The following is a 23,492-nucleotide window of genomic DNA, read 5'->3' on the forward strand; positions in this document are numbered from 1 at the left end:
TGAGAGCACGTGGTGCGGAGACAGATTCTCGCCACGCCACCTGGTAGGAGCGACCTGTCAGGTAGGACGCAATCCAAGCGTGGCCCGCGCCGGAGATGCCCAGCTCGGAGAGGGTGGAGAGGAGGATCTGATTGTTCACGGTATCAAAGGCAGCCGATAGGTCTAGAAGGATGAGAGCAGAGGAGAGAGAGTTAGCTTTAGCAGTGCGGAGCGCCTCCGTGACACAGAGAAGAGCAGTCTCAGTTGAATGACTAGTCTTGAAACCTGACTGATTTGGATCAAGAAGGTCATTCTGAGAGAGATAGCAGGAGAGCTGGCCAAGGACGGCACGTTCAAGAGTTTTGGAGAGAAAAGAAAGAAGGGATACTGGTCTGTAGTAGGGATCGAGTGTAGGTTTTTTCAGAAGGGGTGCAACTCTCGCTCTCTTGAAGACGGAAGGGACGTAGCCAGCGGTCAAGGATGAGTTGATGAGCGAGGTGAGGTAAGGGAGAAGGTCTCCGGAAATGGTCTGGAGAAGAGAGGAGGGGATAGGGTCAAGCGGGCAGGTTGTTGGGCGGCCGGCCGTCACAAGACGCGAGATTTCATCTGGAGAGAGAGGGGAGAAAGAGGTCAAAGCACAGGGTAGGGCAGTGTGAGCAGAACCAGCGGTGTCGTTTGACTTAGCAAACGAGGATCGGATGTCGTCGACCTTCTTTTCAAAATGGTTGACGAAGTCATCAGCAGAGAGGGAGGAGGGGGGAGGAGGGGGAGGAGGATTCAGGAGGGAGGAGAAGGTGGCAAAGAGCTTCCTAGGGTTAGAGGCAGATGCTTGGAATTTAGAGTGGTAGAAATTGGCTTTAGCAGCAGAGACAGAAGAGGAGAATGTAGAGAGGAGGGAGTGAAGGGATACCAGGTCCGCAGGGAGGCGAGTTTTCCTCCATTTCCGCTCGGCTGCCCGGAGCCCTGTTCTGTGAGCTCGCAATGAGTCGTCGAGCCACGGAGCAGGAGGGGAGGACCGAGCCGGCCTGGAGGATAGGGGACATAGAGAGTCAAAGGATGCAGAAAGGGAGGAGAGGAGGGTTGAGGAGGCAGAATCAGGAGATAGGTTGGAGAAGGTTTGAGCAGAGGGAAGAGATGATAGGATGGAAGAGGAGAGAGTAGCGGGGGAGAGAGAGCGAAGGTTGGGACGGCGCGATACCATCCAAGTAGGGGCAGTGTGGGAAGTGTTGGATGAGAGCGAGAGGGAAAAGGATACAAGGTAGTGGTCGGAGACTTGGAGGGGAGTTGCAATGAGATTAGTGGAAGAACAGCATCTAGTAAAGATGAGGTCAAGCGTATTGCCTGCCTTGTGAGTAGGGGGGGAAGGTGAGAGGGTGAGGTCAAAAGAGGAGAGGAGTGGAAAGAAGGAGGCAGAGAGGAATGAGTCAAAGGTAGACGTGGATGTTGAACGAGTGGATTACTGAAATTGATGGCACCAACTAAACTGACTTTTTTGGGATATAAAGAAGGATCTATCTTAAAGGATTTATCTAACAAAATGACCATTCATGTTGTAGCTGGGTTCCCTGGGATTGCAAACAAAGGAAGATTTTCAAAAGTAAGTGATTTATTTAATCGCCATTTGTGATTTTATGAAGCCTCTGCTGGTTGAAAAATATGTTGATGTGGGGTGCCGTCCTCGAACAATCGCATGGTATGCTTTCGCTGTAAAGCTTGTTGTAAATCGGACGACGCAGTTAAATTAACAATAATTTTTGCTTTTCAATTATATAAGATACTTGTATGTTCATGAATGTTTAATATTCCGATTATTTATTTGAATTGCGCGCCCTCCAATTTCACCGGATGTTTTCGTATCCCTAAATGAACACCCGTTCGCTTAATCCGGAAGCCAGCCGCACCAATGTGTCGGAGGAAACAACGTTCAACTGACGACCGAAGTCAGCCTGCAGGGAAGCATGATGTAAGATGCAACATCGTATTCCAACTGATTATAGGCTACTAAGCCAACGACTTACTGCTGCGCCACAAAATTTTGATGAAAGCAGTGGAGAAAGAAATGTATATCTGATAATCACACACTGCTATTTAAGATGTCACTAATCTGCATTGTGAACAGATAATGAAGCTCTGAGTAATGAACCGTTTTCAGGCACAATTTGGTAAAAGCAATGAAGCCTTCAGAGTGCCTCAGTTTCCCAAAACTGCTGGTGGTTTGAACGCAGTGCTTGACAATGCCTGCCAAAATGGTATGTAAGGGCAAATGATCAAATACATAGAACAATGTTAAACGTTATGACACTTCAGAAAAAGGGTTTGAATTCTGCTCTGAACAGGATTCAAAACATCATAATGGTGTTTAGAAGCTTTAAGGAGAGGAAACTAGATCAAATGAGAAGGTTTCTATGTAACGCACTTAGGCATAGTGGGTGCGGAGTCAGGTGCAGGAAGCAGAAGGTACAGAACAATGTTTTATTCCGGCACAGAGAAAAATGTTCATGCCAATACCGGGCGCACATAAAAGATCGGCACAAAACCAGAACCCAACCAGTCCGGAGGAAAAACAAAGGGAAACGCACTACCACAAACATACACAGAGGAAAATAAGCCTGCACAAAGAGCAGGCGGGCCTTACCGGATTAAATAGCCCAATTAAAAACCTAAACAAGAAACAGGTGTAACCAATAAGACAAAACCAACAGAAAAGGGAAAAGGGATCGGCGGCAGCTAGTAGACCGGTGACGACGACCGCCGAGCGCTGCCCGAACAGGAAGAGGAGCCACCTTCGGTGGGAGTCGTGACATTCTAATTCTGCATTAAACAGGACTTGAAACACCAAAATAGTGTTTTAAACCTTTTTTGTTAGTTCTCCCAGACCCTGGCAAGGTGTTTCACAATAATTGATTAAGTGGTGTTACAACACACCACGTAATGTTTTAAAACATCTCAGGATGATTTGTTTCAATACTCCAGCAAAGTTAAGGTTTTGTCTCCTTGAGCTTGGTGGCAGCTCAGTTGTCACTAGTGTTGGTGTTAAAAAACACTTAATTTTAAGTGTACCACTATGTGGCTCCACTTTTAGGATTGTTCCACGCTGAGTGAGGACAGGATGTGTCTAGTTATGGAGGAAGAGATCACTGTGATGTTCATCATAGTTATATGTATGAACAATGCCCTTACATTCTAGGTAACATTGAATTGGACATGGCCTGTGTAGTCCTGGTCGATACCCAGCCTCTGGTTACAGAGAGACAGTATTGACAATGTGTCCAGTTGTTTGATGCAGAAGATACAGTATCTCAGCACGTTTTAGCTCAATTTCCTTAACAGGCCTAGGTGGACTGAACGGGAGGGTGCAGTTTAGTTTTAGTTCTATACACTATGGGGTTTTCTCCAGCTTCTACTGCCACTGCTCAGTTTGTATTGATTTTCACTGGTAATCATTCTCTATACAATCAGTCCAACTCTCATTATGTATTTGTGTGTGAGAGAGAGGGAGAGTGAGGGAGTCCTTCCCTCTCCTATCTCTCTCTCTCTCTCTCTCTCTCTCTCTCTCTCTCTCTCTCTCTCTCTCTCTCTCTCTCTCTCTCTCTCTCTCTCTCTCTCTCTCTCCTCTCTCTCTCTCTCTCTCTCTCTCCTCTCTCTCTCTCTCTCTCTCTCTCTCCTCTCTCTCTCTCTCCTCTCCTCTCTCTCTCTCTCTCTCTCTCTCTCTCTCTCTCTCTCTCTCCTCTCTCTCTCTCTCCTCTCTCTCTCTCTCTCTCTCTCTCTCCTCTCTCTCTCTCTCTCTCTCTCTCTCTCTCTCTCTCTCTCCTCTCTCTCTCTCTCTCTCTCTCTCTCTCTCTCTCTCTCTCTCTCTCTCTCTCTCTCTCTCTCTCTCTCTCCAATTCCATTTTCCTCCTCTGTGTCCATGTTCTCATTACGATAAGTTGTGTTCTCTTCCAAACAGCTTTGCTTTGGCGCTTGCTGGTTGCACAATGGTTGGCTGGGTTCCTCCACTCCCCCTGCTCAGTTTGTATTGATTTTCACTGGTATTCACTCTCTATACAATCGGTCTAACTCTCATGATGCATTCGTGTGTTTGTGTGCGCGTGCGCGTGCGAGCGAGCGGGAGAGTCCTTCCCTCTGGTGCGTCTGCTGCCTCCTGTCTGTTGTGTTCTCTTCCAAATAGCTTTGATTTGGTGCTTGCTGGTTGGACAATGTATCCCTCGTCTTTTGGGCTCTCGTACCCCTTTCCCTATTGAACCAAGTTAACTCGCTACACACCTCCTGACTTCTTCACAATTTAGTTTTTTAGGATTTGCCCTGGCCGGCCAGATAAGTGGATAAATCTACAGTATAAGCAGCTTTGCTGTGGTGTGTGTATATGTCTATACCAACTTCAACAGTAGGTTTCACACCACATTACCAACCTGAGGACCATTACGGGTTGTGGTATTTAGGGAGTTCAGCATGACTAAGCAATATTTAGTCGTATGAATACAGAACTCGTATGAATACAGAATTTCAAGGGCGGGTCAGTGATCAGGAAGCATCTCTGATATTCTCTTCTAACTCCGGGATTTTAGCCGAGAGGGAAAAGTAGAGAATATTGGAAAACAAACACACAAACACCAACACCCTGGAAAAGATGTCAACACTAAATGAAATATGGTGATCTCTTTGGATGATTTTCAAGAGACAATTGTATGTAGAAAATAGGCTAACTATGTTGTGATGAATGTATCTTTAGAATTGTTTCCTACTCCCACAGCAAATAACATCCATCCAAATATGTATTGAGTTGAAGATGTTGTAGAGCTGTTAGTTATTATGATTAACTTACTCTCTATTCCTTCACTCCCCTCCCCCTTTCCTCTACTCTAATGTTTTTTCTCTCCTCTAACATCAAACCTCTTCTCCAAACCAAAAATGTCATGCTATTCTTTTCTCCCATGGTTCTTTTCTGCTTTCCTTTTGGCACCACTAACCCTGATCTCTACAGACTGGCGGTACGAGGGTAAGAGGGTAACCCTTTACTTTTCCTCATTCTCTCTATCTAGCTTATTTTTTCTTGGTGTGCTCGGAGTAATTTCCATCTGTGCCGCTCCCTGTATTGAACACTGTGCTCATGTTGTCACCCCACATGGTTGTCATGTATTGTCGTCATGTATTGTTGTGAGTTGGTCATCACTGTGCTTTTGTATCAGTGTCCTTAAACCCATCAACGTGCTTCAACATTAATAGAAAGGATGAAACCATTCATAACCAGTTATGACAGTTGATATCAGCTTATGCCATTAATTAGGCTCTTTGTGGAATTGATGTGTTTTATTGCCTTCTCTCTCCACCATACAGAATGTAAACTGTCCCGGTCAGGCCCCCCTGCTACCATAGTGACCATTGATGAAGAGAGCCCTAATGGTATGAACTGCCTTTGTTTTCTCTGTACCTGCTAGGCTGTTCAATATATGGTATTCATAACATACACTACTGTTCAAAAGTTTGGGGTCACTTCGAAATGTCTTAGTTTTTGAAAGAAAATCACATTTTTTGTCCATTAAAATAACATCAATTTGATCAGAAACACAGTGTAGACATTGTTAATGTTGTAAATGACTAATTTAGCTGGAAACGGATGATTCTTTATGTAATATCAACATTGGCATACAGAGGCCCATTATCAGCAACCATCACTCCTGTGATCCAATGGCACGCCGTGTTAGCTAATCCAAGTTTATAATTTTAACAGGCTAATTGAAAACTCTTTTTCCAATTATGTTAGCACAGCTGAAAACTGTTGTTCTGATTAAAGAAGCTATAAAACTGTCCTTCTTTAGACTAGTTGAGTATTTGGAGCATCAGCATTTGTGGGTTCGATTACAGGCTCAAAATGGCCAGAAACAAAGAACTTTCTTCTGAATCTTGTCAGTCTATTCTTGTTCTGAGAAATTAAGGCTGCGTTGCGACACCATGTATAGCTTTGTGAAATGTTAGGCTTGACATAAGAAAATCAAGACCAGGCCTACCAATACAAATGTGTACATTAGCTAAAGAAAAGCTATACAAGCCCTGGTACCACAGAAAGCCAATCATCGATTCGATAGGCATGCAGTTGCATAGACATGGAGGCCGCTGTGCAAATTACAAGTAGCCCCAAAAACCTGCAACCCGCGACCAATACATTTTCACCCTCTGCATTGTTTTCAAAGTAGCCCAAAAGCAGGAAAACCGCGGACATGGCAACCCTGACTCCTTTCTCATCTCTGAAGGGTCTATCTAATTACCCAGAAACATGACAGTGAAGTAAGACACTCTCAATTGTTTTATTTCCTTCACACATTTTAATTAAGACAATCTAAGTTTGTTATTTTGTCTCTGGTGCACACCTGTTTGCCTCTTTTTCTTTTGTTGCATTACACATTTTGTAAGGGTCTCACATTGATATGAAGCTGCACTGACTGTGTCCTGTAATTATAGAATGGTTCCTATGCTAAAAGAAGGGCTCTGATTATTCTTGTTTCAGTGCTGTAATGTTAGTTGTAATTCTGTGATGTGCCTTCACTTTTTCTGGCTTCAGAGGCTGGTTTGGTATTCTAGAGCCGTCTCTCTGTGATTCAAATGCCTGGCAGCAGAGTAAAGAGAGAAAGAGAGAGTGAGTGACAGAGTGTGTGTGTGTGTGTGTGTGTGTGTGTGTGTGTGTGTGTGTGTGTGTGTGTGTGTGTGTGTAAGCAATGTGCGCATATCTGTGTGTGCCGTGTTAAAATAATTGCAAGGCCAGCAATATGTAATTAGAGACTGTGGCTGAAAGGATGGAATTAGTCCCAACACCTGCTTCTTCTCTGGATTAGAGAGAGAGGACCAGGGGAGGGAGAGGGAAAGAGAGAGATTGAGGGGTATGGGGGAGATGAGAATGGTGCATAGAAAGCTGTAGAGCAAAGAGAGAGGGCAGAATGTGTGGACAGTGTGCATACTGTAAACTCTTGGAAAAAAGGGTTCCAAAAGGGTTCTTCGGCTGTCCCCATAGGTTAACCCTTTTTGGTTCCAGGTAAAACCCTGTTTAGTTCCATGTAGAACCCTCTGTGGAACCAAATGGGTTCTACCTGAAACCAACAAGGGTTCTTCAAATGGTTCTCCTATGGGGACATCCGAAGAACCTTTTTTGGTTCTAGATGACACCTTTTTTTCTTAGAGTGTAGGTGCTTGCATACTTGCCTCCATACATGTGATGTGCTAGTAAATGAAAATGTGCATAGAATTTACCCAGACTTTCCATTTTACTGTCGTTTTTTATTTAATGTATCACGATGGCCTCGTGTTTGAATCTACATGCTAATTCAGTGGAACATCAAATCTTTAGTGGAAGGGTAGAACAGCAGTTGAAATTTCTCTCTGTGTCTACCCATTTAGTCCAGTGGGGTTGCTAGTGTAGTGTTTTGGTATTGTGAAGCATATTCCTCCATTTGATGGGTAAATAAAGGCCACAATTACAGTATTATGCTGAGATAAATGGTCAGATTAATTAGCTGTGTTCTTGTGCTAAATTACTTACCCTCATTAGAGGCTAGAGAGATGAGTTCATTTGAAGTATAGCAAGAATTCTGCATCTTCATTTACATCCACTTAAATTCTTTGTTTGGATTTTTGCTTTTTTCATATGAAAACCTCTATCTCTGATATGAAAATCAAATGAGAACATCAATTCCCAAAACGGATCACTAAATCAAATGAAATATACTCACTCTATTCATATTTACAATATTATATAAAACCCTAATAGAGAACTCATCTGAACAGCATACAGTACATTCCCAACTGCCATGCAATTTTATAAGAAGTAGAAAGAAATGCCTCTTACTTCCTAAACTTGTTCTCAAGTCTATTCTGACATGACTTTATAGCCCCCACTACATTATTCAATTGCCTCTCCCAGAGTGTGAGAGCATTGCCATTTTAGATTAAGGTTTCAGAATTATCAGTATATTTGTGATTTTGGATTCACGTCTCTCTTAAGAAATCCTGGTGTGAATTTTCACAAAAAAGGCATCCACTCTTAAGTTGCTTAAAAAAATGTGGTCTCTATCTACAGTACAATTGACTTTACTCTAATAGTTTTGTAGCCACATAAGTAATACGGATTAAAGGTTCAAATGTCATTGTTTTTTATTTCTCTGTTTTGTTGGCTTTGTGTTCATTTCATAATACTTTACATTTCTAATTATAATAGGACATTGGTGTATTTTACTGATTTAATTTGAAACACGTTGGGAAGTGATCCTGATTGTCTTAATCCTCTCATTAGACTGAGTCGTAATTAAAAGGATAGGTCATTCTCATTTCATAATTGGAGCTCATTCATTTTTCTAAATTATCAACAAAATCAGCACGTAGTTCCCTTTACTGATTTACTGTAGCCTTTGTTTCAATCGTCCTCATTAGGAAATGCAACTGAAAAAAAGATTTTAAACGTGCTTTTATGTGGGTGCCTTGTGTAGCCAACATCTTTTGCCAATTAGCTACAGCCGGCCGGTGTGCGACCATGGCAAAGTTGGTTTGACTTTGGATAGCCTATCTGTTAGGGGCCATCAATATATTACACAATGTAAATAGGGCAATATTTTCATGTTGCACACCTTTTAGTTTTCTCATAAAATGCTTTCAATATTTGTAAATTAATTTCTACAAATTATAGCTGGTTTGAGGTTATATGTCATTGAAATTTGGAGCTAATTAAGTTTAAAAATAGTGTTCCATTGACAGTGCCTTCAGAAAGTAATCACAACTCTCAACTTTTTCCACATTTTGTTGTGTTACGGCCTGAATTTAAAATTGATTATATGTAGATTTTGTGTCACTGATGTACACACAATACAACCCAAAGTGTAAAAGTGGAATTATGTTTTTAGATTATTATTATTTTTTAAGTCAAAAGGTAATCAACACCTTTATTATGGTAAGACTAAATAACTTCAGTGGTAAATATGTGCTTAATAAGTCAGATAATAAGTTGCATGGACTAACTCTGTGTACAATAATGGTGTTTAACATGATTTTTGAATGACTACCTCATCTCTGTACCGCACATATACAATTATATGTAAGGTCCCTCAGTAGAGCAGTCGATTTCAAACAGATTCAACGACAACGACTAGGGAGGTTTTCCAATGACTCGCAAGATAGATAAAACATTTTTTTTTAAACATTGAACATCCATTTGATGAAGTTATTAATTAACCTTTGGATGTTGTATCAATACACCAATTCACTATAAATTCCTGACTCTGTCAGGAGGAATGGGCCAAAATTCACCCAATTTATTGTGGGAAGCTTGTGGAAGGCTATCCGAAATGTTTGACCCAAGTTAAACAATTTAAACGCAATGCTGCCAAGTACTAATTGAGTGTTGTCAACTTCTGACCCAGTGGGAATATGATGAAAGAAATACAAGCTGAAATAAATCATTATCTCTACTATTATTCTGATATTTCACATTCTTAAAATAAAGTGGTGATTCCAACTGACCTAAAACAGGGATTTTTACCTGAATTAAATGTCAGGAATTGTGAAAAACTGAGTTGTGAAAAACTGAGTTTAAATGTATTTGGCTAAGGTGTATGTAAACTTCGACTTCAACTGTATGTATATACAGTAAATAAAACAAATACACCTCAAATATACATTAACACACAGAAACAGCAAATCTTCCATATAGTTAATCTCATAGGACTAATAGTACTGTAGAGCTTGTTTTACTTGCACACAATATAGCTGGCTCGATCTGTCCTGTCCCTAGGGGTCCACCACCCTGCAGCACCCCCAACCCAAAACACCCCACTTTAGGATCTTAGTGAAACATTCATTATTGGAAATTGAACAAGACTTTACTAGGAAAAATAAGTATTTAAGAAGGAAGTAGCAGGAATTATTGATAAATATTGGAATTGTGCCTGTGTTATGAATACGTTTGGAAGTTACTGGGCGCTAATGAAATTTGATATAAGGCTTTTGGTTATTTCAATTGGGAAATAAATTGCTCGTGTCAAGAGAGAAAGAATATGACATCATAAAGGCAATAATGGATTATTCAAAAAAAAACTGAACTAACTAATCAGGAATTACTGGAGCTATCATCATTGCAAATTGTCACTCCCTGACCATAGAGAGCTTTTTATTTTCTATGTTGGTTAGGTTGGGGTGTGACTAGGGTGGGTCATCTAGGTGATTATATATTTATGTTGGCCTGGTATGGTTCCCAATCAGAGGCAGCTGTTTATCGTTTTCTCTGATTGGGGATCATATCTAGGCAGCCATTCCCCATTGTGCTTTGTGGGATCTTGACTATGTATAGTTGCCTGTGAGCACTATTGTAGCTTCACGTTTCATTTTTGCGATTTATTGTTTTCTTTGAGTTTTCACGTCCTAATATAGAGGATGGAACCATACCACGCTGCATCTTGGTCCACTCATTATAACGATCGTGACACAAATGCAGTTAAACTGTATCTACGCGGAAAAGGCCCAGGGATTGTTTGTAAAATCAAGACGGAAATGGACGGAAGAGGGAGAGAAAAATACAAAATATTTCTTTAATTTAGAAAATAGGGCAGGCGAAAAGACTTCCATATGTAAATTAATGAATAATAATATTCTAAATCCTAAAGAAATCTCTCAGTATGTTGCCCAGTTTTATCAGAATCTGTATACATCAGCCCAGTCAACTTCCAATATGGATATTTTCTTAGACAGTGTAGGAAACATTGCTAATTAGATAGCTAATGATTTCAGGGATTTTTGTGATTTCCTTAAAGCAAGGTGTAATTACTTTGATTCCCAAACCTAATAAGGATAGTCTTTATATGGACAACTGGAGAACCATTAGCCTGTTGAATAATGATGGGAAACTATTTGCCCTTGTATTTGCTAAGAGGTTGAAACAAGGCTTGCATCATATAATTGATGAAGAACAATCTGGTTCTATGCAAGGTCAACACATTGGTAATAATATAAAGTTGACCTTAGATATGATTGACTATTATGACTTCATCCTTGATGATAGTTTTCTTCAGTTTGTTGATTTTTATCATGCTTTTGACACTGTAGAACATTAGTTTAAGTTCAAAGCAATACGTTTTTGGGGGTTTGGTGACTTTTTTTTGAAAGCAGTCCAAACTTTATATAGTGGTTGTACTAGCTCTGTAAAATTATCTCACAGGACATCCCAAAGATTTGATTTTGGCCGTGGCATTAGGCAGGGCTGCCCAATTAGTCCATTTGTATTTTTATTGGTTACTCAGATTATGCCTCTTCATATCAAGAAAGGGACATTTCAAGGTTTCAGCACTTGGCCATGCATTTAAACTATGTCAACTGGCTGATGATACCACCATATTTTTGAGAGACAGTAATGAGGTTTCTAAAGCAGTTTCCTGTATTGAGGACATTTCCTTCGTTTCGGGATTTAAAATTAATATCAATAAGACAATCTTATTTCCACTCAAATATTGTGTTTTACACGAAGTACATGTTATCCCAAATAAAGATAATGTTTCTCTTCTTGGAATTGTTATTTGCAAGGATGAAAAAGTGAGTGAATTAAACTTTGTCCCCATTATTGAGAAAACAAAGAAGAAATTGAACCTCTGGTTGCTGAGAGATATTTCGTTATACGGTCCAGTTTTATTGTCCAAAGCTGAAGGGTTATCCAGATCGGTTTATGTCTCGTTATCACTTGAATTATCCCCTAAAATTGTAAAGGACTTAGATAGAATTCTTTATAATTTTATTTGCAGGAACAAGCCTCACTATCTATGGAAAGATATTCTCACTAATACCCAAGAACAAGGAGGTTTTGAGGTTTTAGATTTCAATATTGTAAATAATACTTTTAAAATAAATTGGATTCTGAAGTATATTAAGAATCAGAACCTTATTTAGAATGTCTTCCCTAAGTATTTATTTGACTCTGGTGGTGGTTTAGAATTTTTGCTTTGATGTAATTTTGATGTTGATAAAATCCCAGTAATTTTGGTCAAATTCCATGAGCAGGCACTTTTAGCTTGGATATTAGCGTATAAACACAATCTTTACACTCACAGATACGTTCTATGGATCAACAAAGATATACAATTTAAAAATAATTCTCTTTTTTTCGTAACTGGTTTGAGAATACAATTATTTTGGTTGGTCAGTTACTGAATGAGGATGGGTCTACTCATATGGGGAATTTCTTGATAAGTTTATAATTCCAATAACCCCGAAAGAATATGCAATTGTTTTTGATGCAATTCCAAGGAGGGTCGTATCTCTTTTAAATTCCTCTGTGGTTGATGTAAGTAACAGAGATTTACATTAAAATATATGAATTGGTAATATTAACATAAAAGATAAATGTAGTAATAAAACAGATTAGAAATATTGTTTGTGAAACTGCCAGTATTCAAAAGTGACCAAAACATCAGCAAGGAAGCATAGGAACTGAGAAGTGGTGTGTGGTCACCACCTGCAGAACCATTCCTTTTTTGGGGGTGTCTTACTAATTGCCTATAATTTCCACCTTTTGTCTATTCCATTTGCACAACAGCATGTGAAATGTATTGTCAATCAGTGTTGCTTCCTAAGTGGACAGTTTGATTTCACAGAAGTGTGATTGACTTGGAGTTACATTGTGTTGTTTAAGTGTTCCCTTTATTTTTTTGAGCAGTGTATATTAAAAATATATATATATTCTATTCAAGTGAGAGAGACTTTCACTTCTTCATCTTTATTCAATATTTATTAAAATATTCAATATCGATTACAATTTGGCAATGGATATAAATCAAATAGATTAGGCTCCGTTTCGCTCTCAGGACCAGAGTTCTCCCCTCCATTCACCAAGGCATGCTGAGAATAGTCATTGGTCAACATTTTCAGAACACAACAACTTCTTTACCCATGTCACAATCAGCCTAACAACAAGCAAAACAATCAATCCATAATACATTAATTGCTCCGATTAACATACTAACATTTACTCAAATCAATCAGGCAGTTTTTTAAAAATTCATTCAACTTCCAAATCATAATTAAAACTAAATTAATTATCCTACCAAAATGTAGAATGACATTGCTCAGTGATTCACATTGGTTATATCACCCAACATTAAAACCCTCAACTTAACACACATCAATACTGGCAGAATGTACATTTATATTACCATACAATATATTAATCTCATAATTATAGTATTAAGTAACTCATCAGGGTTATAATTACAGATCAGTATCTCAATGCATTCTTAGCCTTAATCACTATAAATTTAGCAGTGTGTAAACCTCCTTAATCAACCTGATACACCAAAATAAAAATTTCTAAGTCTAAATCAATTACTGGCACAGTTGACCAACCCCCTCCCTTTCCCGGCACTCAATCTTCTGGCATTTCCTCATTTATCTTCTTCAGATAGCTTCACAGTTCAAAGTGGAAACCCATGACAATGTCCCAATTTCAATGTCTCACCTGAACCCCATCACAACTCCTATGTCTTGTCCATTTGCCAACCAGTTTACCAGCAATATGAGAAAAGTTTTGGAACTGATCTCTCTCCATGCTCACTCCAAGTGGGCTTCTGTTGCACTCCTGAGGGAAAAGCATGAGAGATAAGGCAGTTGATATCTTTAACTGGATGCTGTACACCGGTTGCTGGCTCGGACTCAGGTCTCTCGATAGAGGTGGTGCAGGACAGGGCTGTAGTGAACGTCATTTCTTCAGTCGGTTAGAGGATTTTTGAGGTCCACACCATTTGGTAAAATTATCCCAAGGATAATTTGAAAGGACAGATCAGAACAACAATTGTGTTCAGTGTATCTCTGATTCAGGAAAACCAGACAAGCGTTCACTATATGACGAATTTTTACTTTTTACTTCAGACCAATATTCTTAATACAAATTTCTAAAACAAATGTCAAAAAGAATAACATCACATTCTATTGAAACAATTCTTCCAATTAGCTTATATTCCCCTTATCACACTGTCAACCTCATCGCAGAATCATAGCATAGAAATTATCCTGATCATCCAGCAGACCCAATCTCGTGAGATTTATCAAAACAAAACAGAGCAAACAACGCAACAATACACTCCTTCATATATCACTCAATACATCTCTACATATCACTCAAGGTGTGTAAACTCCAAAGACTGGTAATTCCCCACTTTTGACCCATGACTCACCGTAGCGACTAATGTGTAAAAAAACAACAACACTACTCGTTAACCTGTCTAGGATCAGCGTGGCGCTAGCGGCACACCCCCCCCCCCCCCCCACTGAAAAACCAGTGCCGCGAAATTCAAAAAAAATATTTTTTTTAAATATTTAACTTTCACACATTAAAGTCCAATACAGCTAATGAAAGACACAGATCTTATGAATCCAGTCAACATTTCCGATTTTTAAAATGTTTTACAGGGAAGACACAATATGTAAAGATGTACATCTATTACCTAAAAACACATTAGCATAATCCACCATCTTTTATTTGTCCACCAACACCAGTAGCCATCACCAATTCGGCTAAACTAAGATATTTATAGCCCCTAACCAACAAAAAAACTCATTAGATGACAGTCTGATAACATATTTATGGTATGGGATAGGTTTTGTTAGAAAAAAGTGCATATTTCAGGTATATGGCATAGTTTACAATTGCACCCACCATCACAAATGGACTAGAATAATTACAATGAGCAACGTGTTTACCTAACTACTAATCATCAAACATTTCGTAAAAATACACAGCATACACGAATCGAAAGACACAGATCCTGTGAATACAGACAATATTTCAGATTTTCTAAGTGTCTTACAGCGAAAACACAATAAATCGTTATATTAGCTTAGCACATAGCAATTAGCAGCCCAGCATTGATTCTAGCCAAAGTGAGCGATAAAAGTCAACATCGCCAAAAGATATTAATTTTTTCACTAACCTTCTCAGAATTCTTCCGATGACACTCCTGTAACATCACATTACAACATGCATATACAGTTTGATCGAAAATGTTTATATTTAGCCACCAAAATCATGGTTAGACAATGTGAAATGTAACTCGGCTGGTCAGAATTTGTCCTTGCGCCACTTAGACAGTGATCTACTCTTATACATAAATACTCATAAACGTGACTAAAAAATATAGGGTGGACAGGGATTGATAGACAATTTAATTCTTAATACAATTGCGTTATTACATTTTTTAATTTATCCTTACTTTTCAATACAGTTTGCGCCAAGCGAAGCTACGTCAAAAAACATGGCGTCCTAAGCCACTAAAATGTTTCGACAGAAACACGATTTATCATAATAAAAATGTCCTACCTTGAGCTGTTCTTCCATCAGTATCTTGGGCAAAGGATCCTTTCTTGGGAGAAATCGTCTTTTGGTGGAAAGCTGTCCTCTTGCCATGTGGAAATGTCAACTACGTTCGGGATGAACTGAAAAGCGTGCCCAACTTTTCACATCGTTGCAAAAATAAATGTCCCAAAATCGCACTAAACGGATATAAATTGCTATAAAACGCTTTAAATTAACTACTTTGTGATGTTTGTAACTCCTATAACGAGTGAAAAGATGACCGGAGAAATATAACAGGCTAAACTAACGCTTGGAACAGGAGAGGGTCGGTGTCTTCCACGCGCGTTACGCAGCAAGAAAAGACTTGCTAGCTAAAGGTTTTTTTCATTTGTAGGGCCTGTGAACGAGCAATCGAGCCCGTTGGAATCGTCATCACGTAAAGGCATCCAGGGGAAGACGTAAGAAGTGTCCGTATAGTCATAGCAACGACAGTGCCCTTTTAACTGACTTCAGAAAAGTGCCCAACATTTCTCAAATCTGACTCCATGTCAGGGAAATTGCTGTAGAATGGGCTCTGTTCCACTTAGAGACAAAATTTCAACTCCTATAGAAACTATAGACTGTTTTCTATCCAATAATAATAATAATATGCATATTGTACGATCAAGGATTTTGTGGGAAGCCGTTTAAAAAATTAGCCACATTAGCATAAATAGTCTAAACAGCGCCCCCATCCCCAACAGGTTAAGAAATAAAACAAAACAATTTTAAATAACAAAATCAAATTAGAATCACGACCCATAATAACTCCATAAGGATTTTTTTTTTTACCCATAACTTGATTCAAGAAATAGACAAATAGACTAGAGACAGGACTATCCTTCTCGTGGTCCGAATCACACACATAACTATTAATTATAATCTTCTTCATAATTATCATCATTACAAATTACCTTAAATTGATCATCCAATGTCTCTTGGCTTTCCAGTGAGGGCGATCAAACCACACTAGACAGTCAGGACAGAGGTCAGAGGTCATTCACACCCTTTAAAAAGTGTTTCTTACTATAGTACACTAACTAATGAAAAACAGTCAAATATTTCATACATTTCGTATCCCAGGTTTACAGTACGTTTTTAGTACATTTCTTATCAAAATAATTCACTTGGTCAATTAAAACTCAGAAAATTCCATGTGTGTGCCCTTTTAACTTCTACTTCCTCCCAATCCCGGGTCCGGGAGCACCCCCACCAGTAAAAAAGCTGACTAGCATAGCCTAGCATAGCGTCACAAGTAAATAGTAGCATCTAAATATCATTAAATCACAAGTCCAAGACACCAGATGAAAGATACCACCAGATGAAAATTACGTTATTTCCCTAACGTTTACTGACACCGGCCATATTCAACCGGCGTTGAGCGTTCGTAAATTCATCAGTTATTCTGCGCTCTGGTACATTCAAACCAGTGCTCTGACATCTGAACAAAATAACTGAGCGAATTTACCAAGTACCCCATTTAACAATGTTCATACTCAAATTACTTCACAAACAGTACGGTTAGTGCGATTACAATGATAGAACGCTAACATCAATACACTGATGTATTGAGCTAATGATTCTTCTTTTATGTCATTGTGCCAAGTCACAATTGTATCCATGAATTCTCTATTAGATTGGAATTTCCTGTCAGCAGGGAAATGCTGCCGAATTTTATCCATGATTAGATTTTTCCCCCCATATTCGAGACAAATTGGTAGAATGCTCATGCGCTTCTATTAGTTTCTTTATGCCTTTGCTATAAATAGTTTACCTCTTCTATGAATTTATTTCCGCTCCCCTCTCCTCGCAGTTTTAAAACTTCTCTGGGATAGTTGGGACGCTTGCGTCCCAACAGCCATGTTAAAATGTAGAGCGCCAGATTCAAAAAAATTATATAAAATTAAACTTGATTAAATCACACATAAGATACCAAATTAAAGCTACACTCGTTGTGAATCCAGCCAACATGTCAGATTTCAAAAAGGCTTTTCGGGGAAAGCATAAGATGCTATTATCTGATGATAGCCCAATGTAAACAAGGGAGTGTATCCTATTTCAACCATGCTGGCGCTACTCAAAACGCAGATATAAAATATAAAACATGCATTACCTTTGACGAGATTCTTTTGTTGGCACTCCAATATGTCCCATAAACATCACAAATGGTCCTTTTGTTCGATTAATTCCGTCCATATATATCCAAATTGTCCATTTATTTTGCGCCGTTGTACCAGAAAAAGCATCGTCCAATTTGCACAAAGTCACGACAAAATATTTAAAAAAATTACCTCTAAACTTTGCCAAAACATTTCAAAGTACTTTTGTAATACAACTGTAGGTATTTGTAAACGTTAATAATTGATCAAATTGAAGACGGATCAATCTGTTTTCAATACAGGATATTAACAAACTCACGGTACTTTTCAAGTCTTGCTCAACTCTCAAACATAAATACAAGACGTCACTCCACTTCCGGGTCAATATCTTTCTCCGTTCTCTAATGAAAAACCTTAACCTTTTTCCATACAATGGCGACATCCAGTGGAAGCAGTAGAAACTGCGTGGATAGTGATTAGAATTCTGGTTTGCCCATGAGAACCCATTGAACACACAGTGACTTAAAAAAAAAAAGTTGGTCCTCAGGGTTTTGACTGCTATATAAGTTCTGTTATACTTACAGATATGATTCCAACAGTTTTAGAATTTTCAGAGTGTTTTCTATCCAAATCTACTATAATATATAATATATGCATATATTATATTCTGGGGATGAGTAGAACGAAGTTGAAATTGTGCACGCTATTTTTCCATATGTGAAAACTCTGCACCCTATCCCCAAGAAGTTAATAGGTGCCAATATTTTTTCTGAGACTATCTCCCAGATCCTGTAGACAGCCATATAATGCTTTAACCTTATCTTCTAACAAATGAGCCATAAAGAGACCACTCTTGTAACGACTCCCACTGAAGGTGGCTCCCCTTCCTGTTCGGGTGGCGCTCGGCGGTCGTCACCGGCCTACTAGCTGCTACTGACTTTTCCTCGCCCTCCCTTTTTGTTGATTATTGACACCTGTTTGTGGTTAGGGTGATTTGTGGGGCTTTATTACCCAGCAGCCCGGCCTGCTGGGTGTGCGGGATTGTTGTGTGTACATTCTTGTGTGTCAGGGTACGTGTTCGTTGGTTTGTGTTTATTCGTGTTTCTCACTTTGTTTGTGGTGAAGCATTTGTTTTAGAGTAGCGTCGTGTTTTCACCCGTGTGGGGAACTAAATTTGGAACGCTACTCTGAACTCTCTGTCTCCTGCGTTTGACTCCTTTCATCCACGACACCCCGGGCATTACATTTACATTTAAGTCATTTAGCAGACGCTCTTATCCAGAGTGACTTACAAATTGGAAAGTTCATACATATTCATCCTGGTCCCCCCGTGGGAGTTGAACCCTGGTCCCCCCGTGGGAATTGAACCCACAACCCTGGCGTTGCAAGCGCCATGCTCTACCAACTGAGCCATACGGGACCATTACAACTCTGAACCTACGTCTACGTATGGGTTGTTTAAGTTGCATCTCAATATATTTCCAGTGTTTCTTTATCAAATCTCTAGTAATCGATTATACACACATGGTTATTTCTCATTCATGTTTTTTTCAAATCTTCACAGAATCAATAAATAACGTAGGAAATCTTAGGTACTCACATTGATTAACCACTCCATGTGCTTTTTCCAACAACTCTTGATGCATACACTCCCAGCGGAACCCAAAAACGTTATTTTCCTGGACGCTGCCCTATGGGAATAATGTTCCACGCGTATCCTCAACAACTCCTTAGACTTCCAGAAATTATAGACTTGCCGCTATTGTTCTAAAATAACATCGCACTTTCAATACCACCTCTGATATTCTATAATGGGCAGTGATGGACGGAACCCAAAGATAACGCTACATATCGAAACATATACCAATTTAAATCAGCTTATTATTCACATTTCTATATCTTATTATCCAAACTTCAGATAACCCTTATTTCCAAACTCACAAAACTGTCATTCACATTTACACAGTACTGTTCCCAAAACATACCAAATCAATTAGTTGTTTTCTACAATATTCTTTATAACATGAAGGAATATTTTCTAGTTTCTATCTAGTTAGGTCCTGAGATTTACAATACTAACCCATGATACAGGTTCTCATAACCTTAAAACGGCAGAAAATTCACAGGTGCACCTTCATATCTTACTATCTTATACTATTCATTAAAATGCATTCTCTAAAATTTCTATTGCGCTTTTGAGTCCACACAGATCTCTAAACGACACAGGGTTTTTAACCCACACACGGTTTTTGCTTTAAAGTCTTAACTAATTCACACAGTTCCCATCTGGGTCACCAAATATTGTGGTGGAATATTCTATTAAAATGAAAGAGACTTTGTAATTTCTTCAAACAATCATCTTTATTCAATGTCGATTAATTATTGCAATAATGAAACCATCGACCCAACAGTTGACTGTTGGGCCGAGAGCCTACCCTTTACAGACCATCCTGTTTCTTATATACCTGATACCAAGATTGCTCAGTCATAGCTGGTTCAACCCCCCGATATAGATTGGGGGCACCATAAGCCACTTTGGGTTTATCCTGTGGTCATCTGCCTCTGGTATTGTTTCCAAGATGCCAGGATAATTAGGAGTACTGAGACCTTTGTTCTGTTCCTCCAGGCTCTCTATCTCGGTGACACCCACCACATCTGATCTATGAAATGCCAGCCGTAGGTTTTTTATCACCAAGCCCTCACTTAATCAGTTGCCAGCCCAAGCTCCATAAAGACTCCTCTCAGTTAACTCAGAGAAGAGAGAGAGATTCCTAAGAATCATACTCTATTAAATAAAACAACCATTTGGTGCATAAATATAGCATAATCTTGTAATCCTGCTACCACAGTAGACTATAGCCTATGCATGGGCGGAGAATGGGGCAGTTATCTTTCCAAGGAAATTTATTTTTTAAATAGGCCTATGATTAGGCTATAGTTTACTACATTGCCTAGAAATAGGACTAAATATTGATCACTCATATTTCTCCGTCTGAAAATATTCCCACTCCTAAAAGGTAGGCTATAAAAAAGAGAAAGTGCAAGTCTCTCCGCCTCTGCTCTCTTCAAACTACATCTAGCATATTGGCTGATATAGCCCAGTAATGCCATGTGAGAATCTCTGGTAACTTAACCTATTTCATAAGTTATTTTTGCACATTTTATTTTGCCTATAGGGCGTAAAATTGCTGGGACCATGGCTGGCAAGTGAGAGGCGTCACATACGCCTAAAATAACATTTTGGGTTTGGGTAGCGGGGGGGAGTCTGACAGATAGCCAGCTGGTGCGGGCGGGAGCGGGATGAAGAAATTGGTCCCGCGCAGACCTCTACTGTGCACCATGACAATGACGCCTGTAACATTAGAGCTGTTTATTACTGTGTCAGTGTGAACAGTAGGGAATCAGCTAGGGAAACTGACAGACCAATAGGGTTACATTGCCATACTGACTAATAAAACTCACATTGTACCGAAAAAAACCCCAATATTAAATTGTTTAGCCGATGGTTTCATCATTTGATTCAGGTCTCGTGTGATTGAGGCAAAAGGAATAGCCAACTTCTGGCCTGCTCTCTCTCTAACGGTACATCAATTGGCGAAAGCCAGCCAAGTTCATTTACTTCTGAAACAGGACAAAACAAAGGCTACACAACATTTCCATAGAAACAACAGCTGTTAGATAGTAATAATAGCTATTGCTATATGACAGAGAACGATAGGCTAGAGCTGACAAGCCTGTGGTAGCTACTAGCTACCTTAGTTTATTCATTAATTTCAGTCGAGAGGGGATAAAACATTAGCTAACATTACATGTAAGTTACAATACTAGCTCAGCCCTACGAATAAACACAAATTTTGTTTTTTTCTGTTACGCTAAACCAGTTACCTTGCAAGCTACATCAGTCAACTATATACCTAATAACAGTTTCTGCTCTGCTTATTTTAACAACTTGAAAGAGTGCAACACATACACACTGAACTATGCTCAACTCTCCCGTGCTGGTCCAGCCAGCGTTCCAGAAGCTTTGCCTTCTCGCAGCCTGTCTGCCCGCTCGCTGTGGTGTTCACGTGGTCCTATATCCAGCCAGCTGAACACTCCAAGCAGCCTACCCAACCGCTCGAAGGTATCCGCATTGTCCTAAAGCACACATAAACTGGAGGGGACAAAAATACAATTTCAGAATGTGGGGGGGACATGACCCCTCTGTCCCCAGTGAAAGTAGCACCCCTGCTAACAAGTATTTACTCAGGGGTTGAATACTTATTTAATCAAAATGTATTAGTGTTTTATTTCCATTCATATTTTTAAAAAAGTTCAAATTTTTGTGAATATCATTGACAAAAAAGTACAGGCACTGTACATTGTGTAATTTACTGATGGTCCATAACTAGCCCCGTAGGGATATCCAAAGTCAAACCCACTGTACCAATTACCATGGTCAGTTTGCTGGGCATTACCATCGAGTTGCATGCAGCTGCGCTCTGAATTGATGATTATTTGGGTGCTGCCAGCTGTGGGCATGTGGCCAGGATTGAAATAAACCCAACCCACGGAAGACTGTTACGAACCCTCCTTTCCATGACATTTTCCTAATAATGTTGCAGACGGACTTTATGAACAAATTATCTTATTTACACTTTGTGGTCAATTTTGACAGTCTAATAGTTGTTTCTGACTCATATCGATACAACAGGCCATTTTCAACCAGAAAAGTTTAAAAAAATTCTCCGCGTTTGTTTACTAAAAGCACCAACATTTCAAATCCTCAAAGCACCAAAAGGGGTAAATGTTTACCCCAAATTGGAAATGATTGCAAAATAACTTTTCTGTCAAACAGTAATGCTTTTGCTTTCATTAACCTTTTGTAACAATATGTTTATTTGGGGAATCAAAACCATATACTCTTCTATATTTATAGTGAAATTTTATGTTTTCTGTTATTCATTCAAAATGTTGTATTTCTGTGATACTCAGAGGTTGAGAAATTAGTGATTGAGCTAATATGATGTACTGGTAGGACCTAAGATAGCCAGCGATATGGGCGTTATTGTCACGTCCTGACCTTAGTTCCGTTTTTGTGTCTCTATTTTAGTTTGGCCAGGGCGTGAGTTAGGGTGGGAAGTCTATGTTATTTTTTCTACGTTGTTGTTTTTCTATGTGTTTGCCCTTTTGTTTTACAATCAGAGGCAGCTGTTTATCGTTGTCTCTGATTGGGAGCCATATTTATTTAGGTAGCCTGTTTTCCATTGTGTGTTGTGGGTGATTGTTTCCTGTTTTAGTGTTTGTTTCACATTTCAGGACTGTTTCGGTTTTATCATTCACTTTGTTATTTTTGTATTTTGTCGTGTTCAGTTTTATTAAACTATCATGGACACTTACCACGCTGCGTATTGGTCCGATCCTTCATACTCCTCGTCTGAAGAGGAGGAAAATCGTTACAGTTATAGGCTACCGATATGGCCTATCGGTGCCATCAGATTTTTAGCTCTATCTTTGAAGCACTATGGGCTATCAACTCAGTTCCAATTGCATCTGAAGGTGAGACTCTCAACGTGGTATGGAGAAAAATCACTGGAATCTAAATATGTATTCACAGTTTGTTATTTTTGAGTTATATTGGCTGCAAAGCCCTCCAGGGGCCAAACACGTGGTGGCTCCATATCTATAACTTTTCAGGGTACGTACATCTACTGTACCTCTGTACCAAATTTGATGCTTTCCCACTTATTTTTATTTTCAGCACCACTAGAATACAAAAGAGAGAATATTTTTCATTCCTCCATATTAACACAGAAATCAACTTCAAGTGTGTTTTTATGTCTGTATCTTGTTGCTTGACAAAGTCCTAACATTTCTATAGGATCAAAATAATTGTCCCCTGTTCGTGTTTTTAGGGTTAAGCTATAGAAGCAGTTGAGACGGAATCAGAGGTTCAGTATTTATTTTACAGTGCAGGTGATTAGAAGAATGGATCCAGATAGCAGGGTTGTCAAACCCTGATCTGTTTCACCTGTCCTTGTGATTGTCTCCACCCCCCTCCAGGTGTCACCCATCTTCCCCCTTATCCC

At 39.3% G+C, this 23,492-nt stretch overlaps 1 protein-coding gene across 2 annotated transcripts in view; it reads left to right on the forward strand.

Moving 5' to 3' along the window:
* The window catches only part of LOC129857348 (protocadherin-15-like), a 311,697-nt gene that overhangs the window by 56,992 nt on the left and 231,213 nt on the right, over positions 1-23,492 (forward strand). Inside the window, exons 3-4 of one of the 2 annotated variants that reach the window (XM_055925513.1) lie at positions 4,961-4,975; positions 5,314-5,379. In XM_055925513.1, coding sequence (XP_055781488.1) covers positions 4,961-4,975; positions 5,314-5,379 — 81 coding nt within the window. The remainder of the gene's footprint in view (positions 1-4,960; positions 4,976-5,313; positions 5,380-23,492) is intronic. The other variant, XM_055925506.1, reaches the window with a different exon arrangement.

The sequence above is a fragment of the Salvelinus fontinalis genome, chromosome 1, assembly GCF_029448725.1.
Source record: "Salvelinus fontinalis isolate EN_2023a chromosome 1, ASM2944872v1, whole genome shotgun sequence".
In the NCBI taxonomy this organism is placed as follows: domain Eukaryota; kingdom Metazoa; phylum Chordata; class Actinopteri; order Salmoniformes; family Salmonidae; genus Salvelinus; species Salvelinus fontinalis.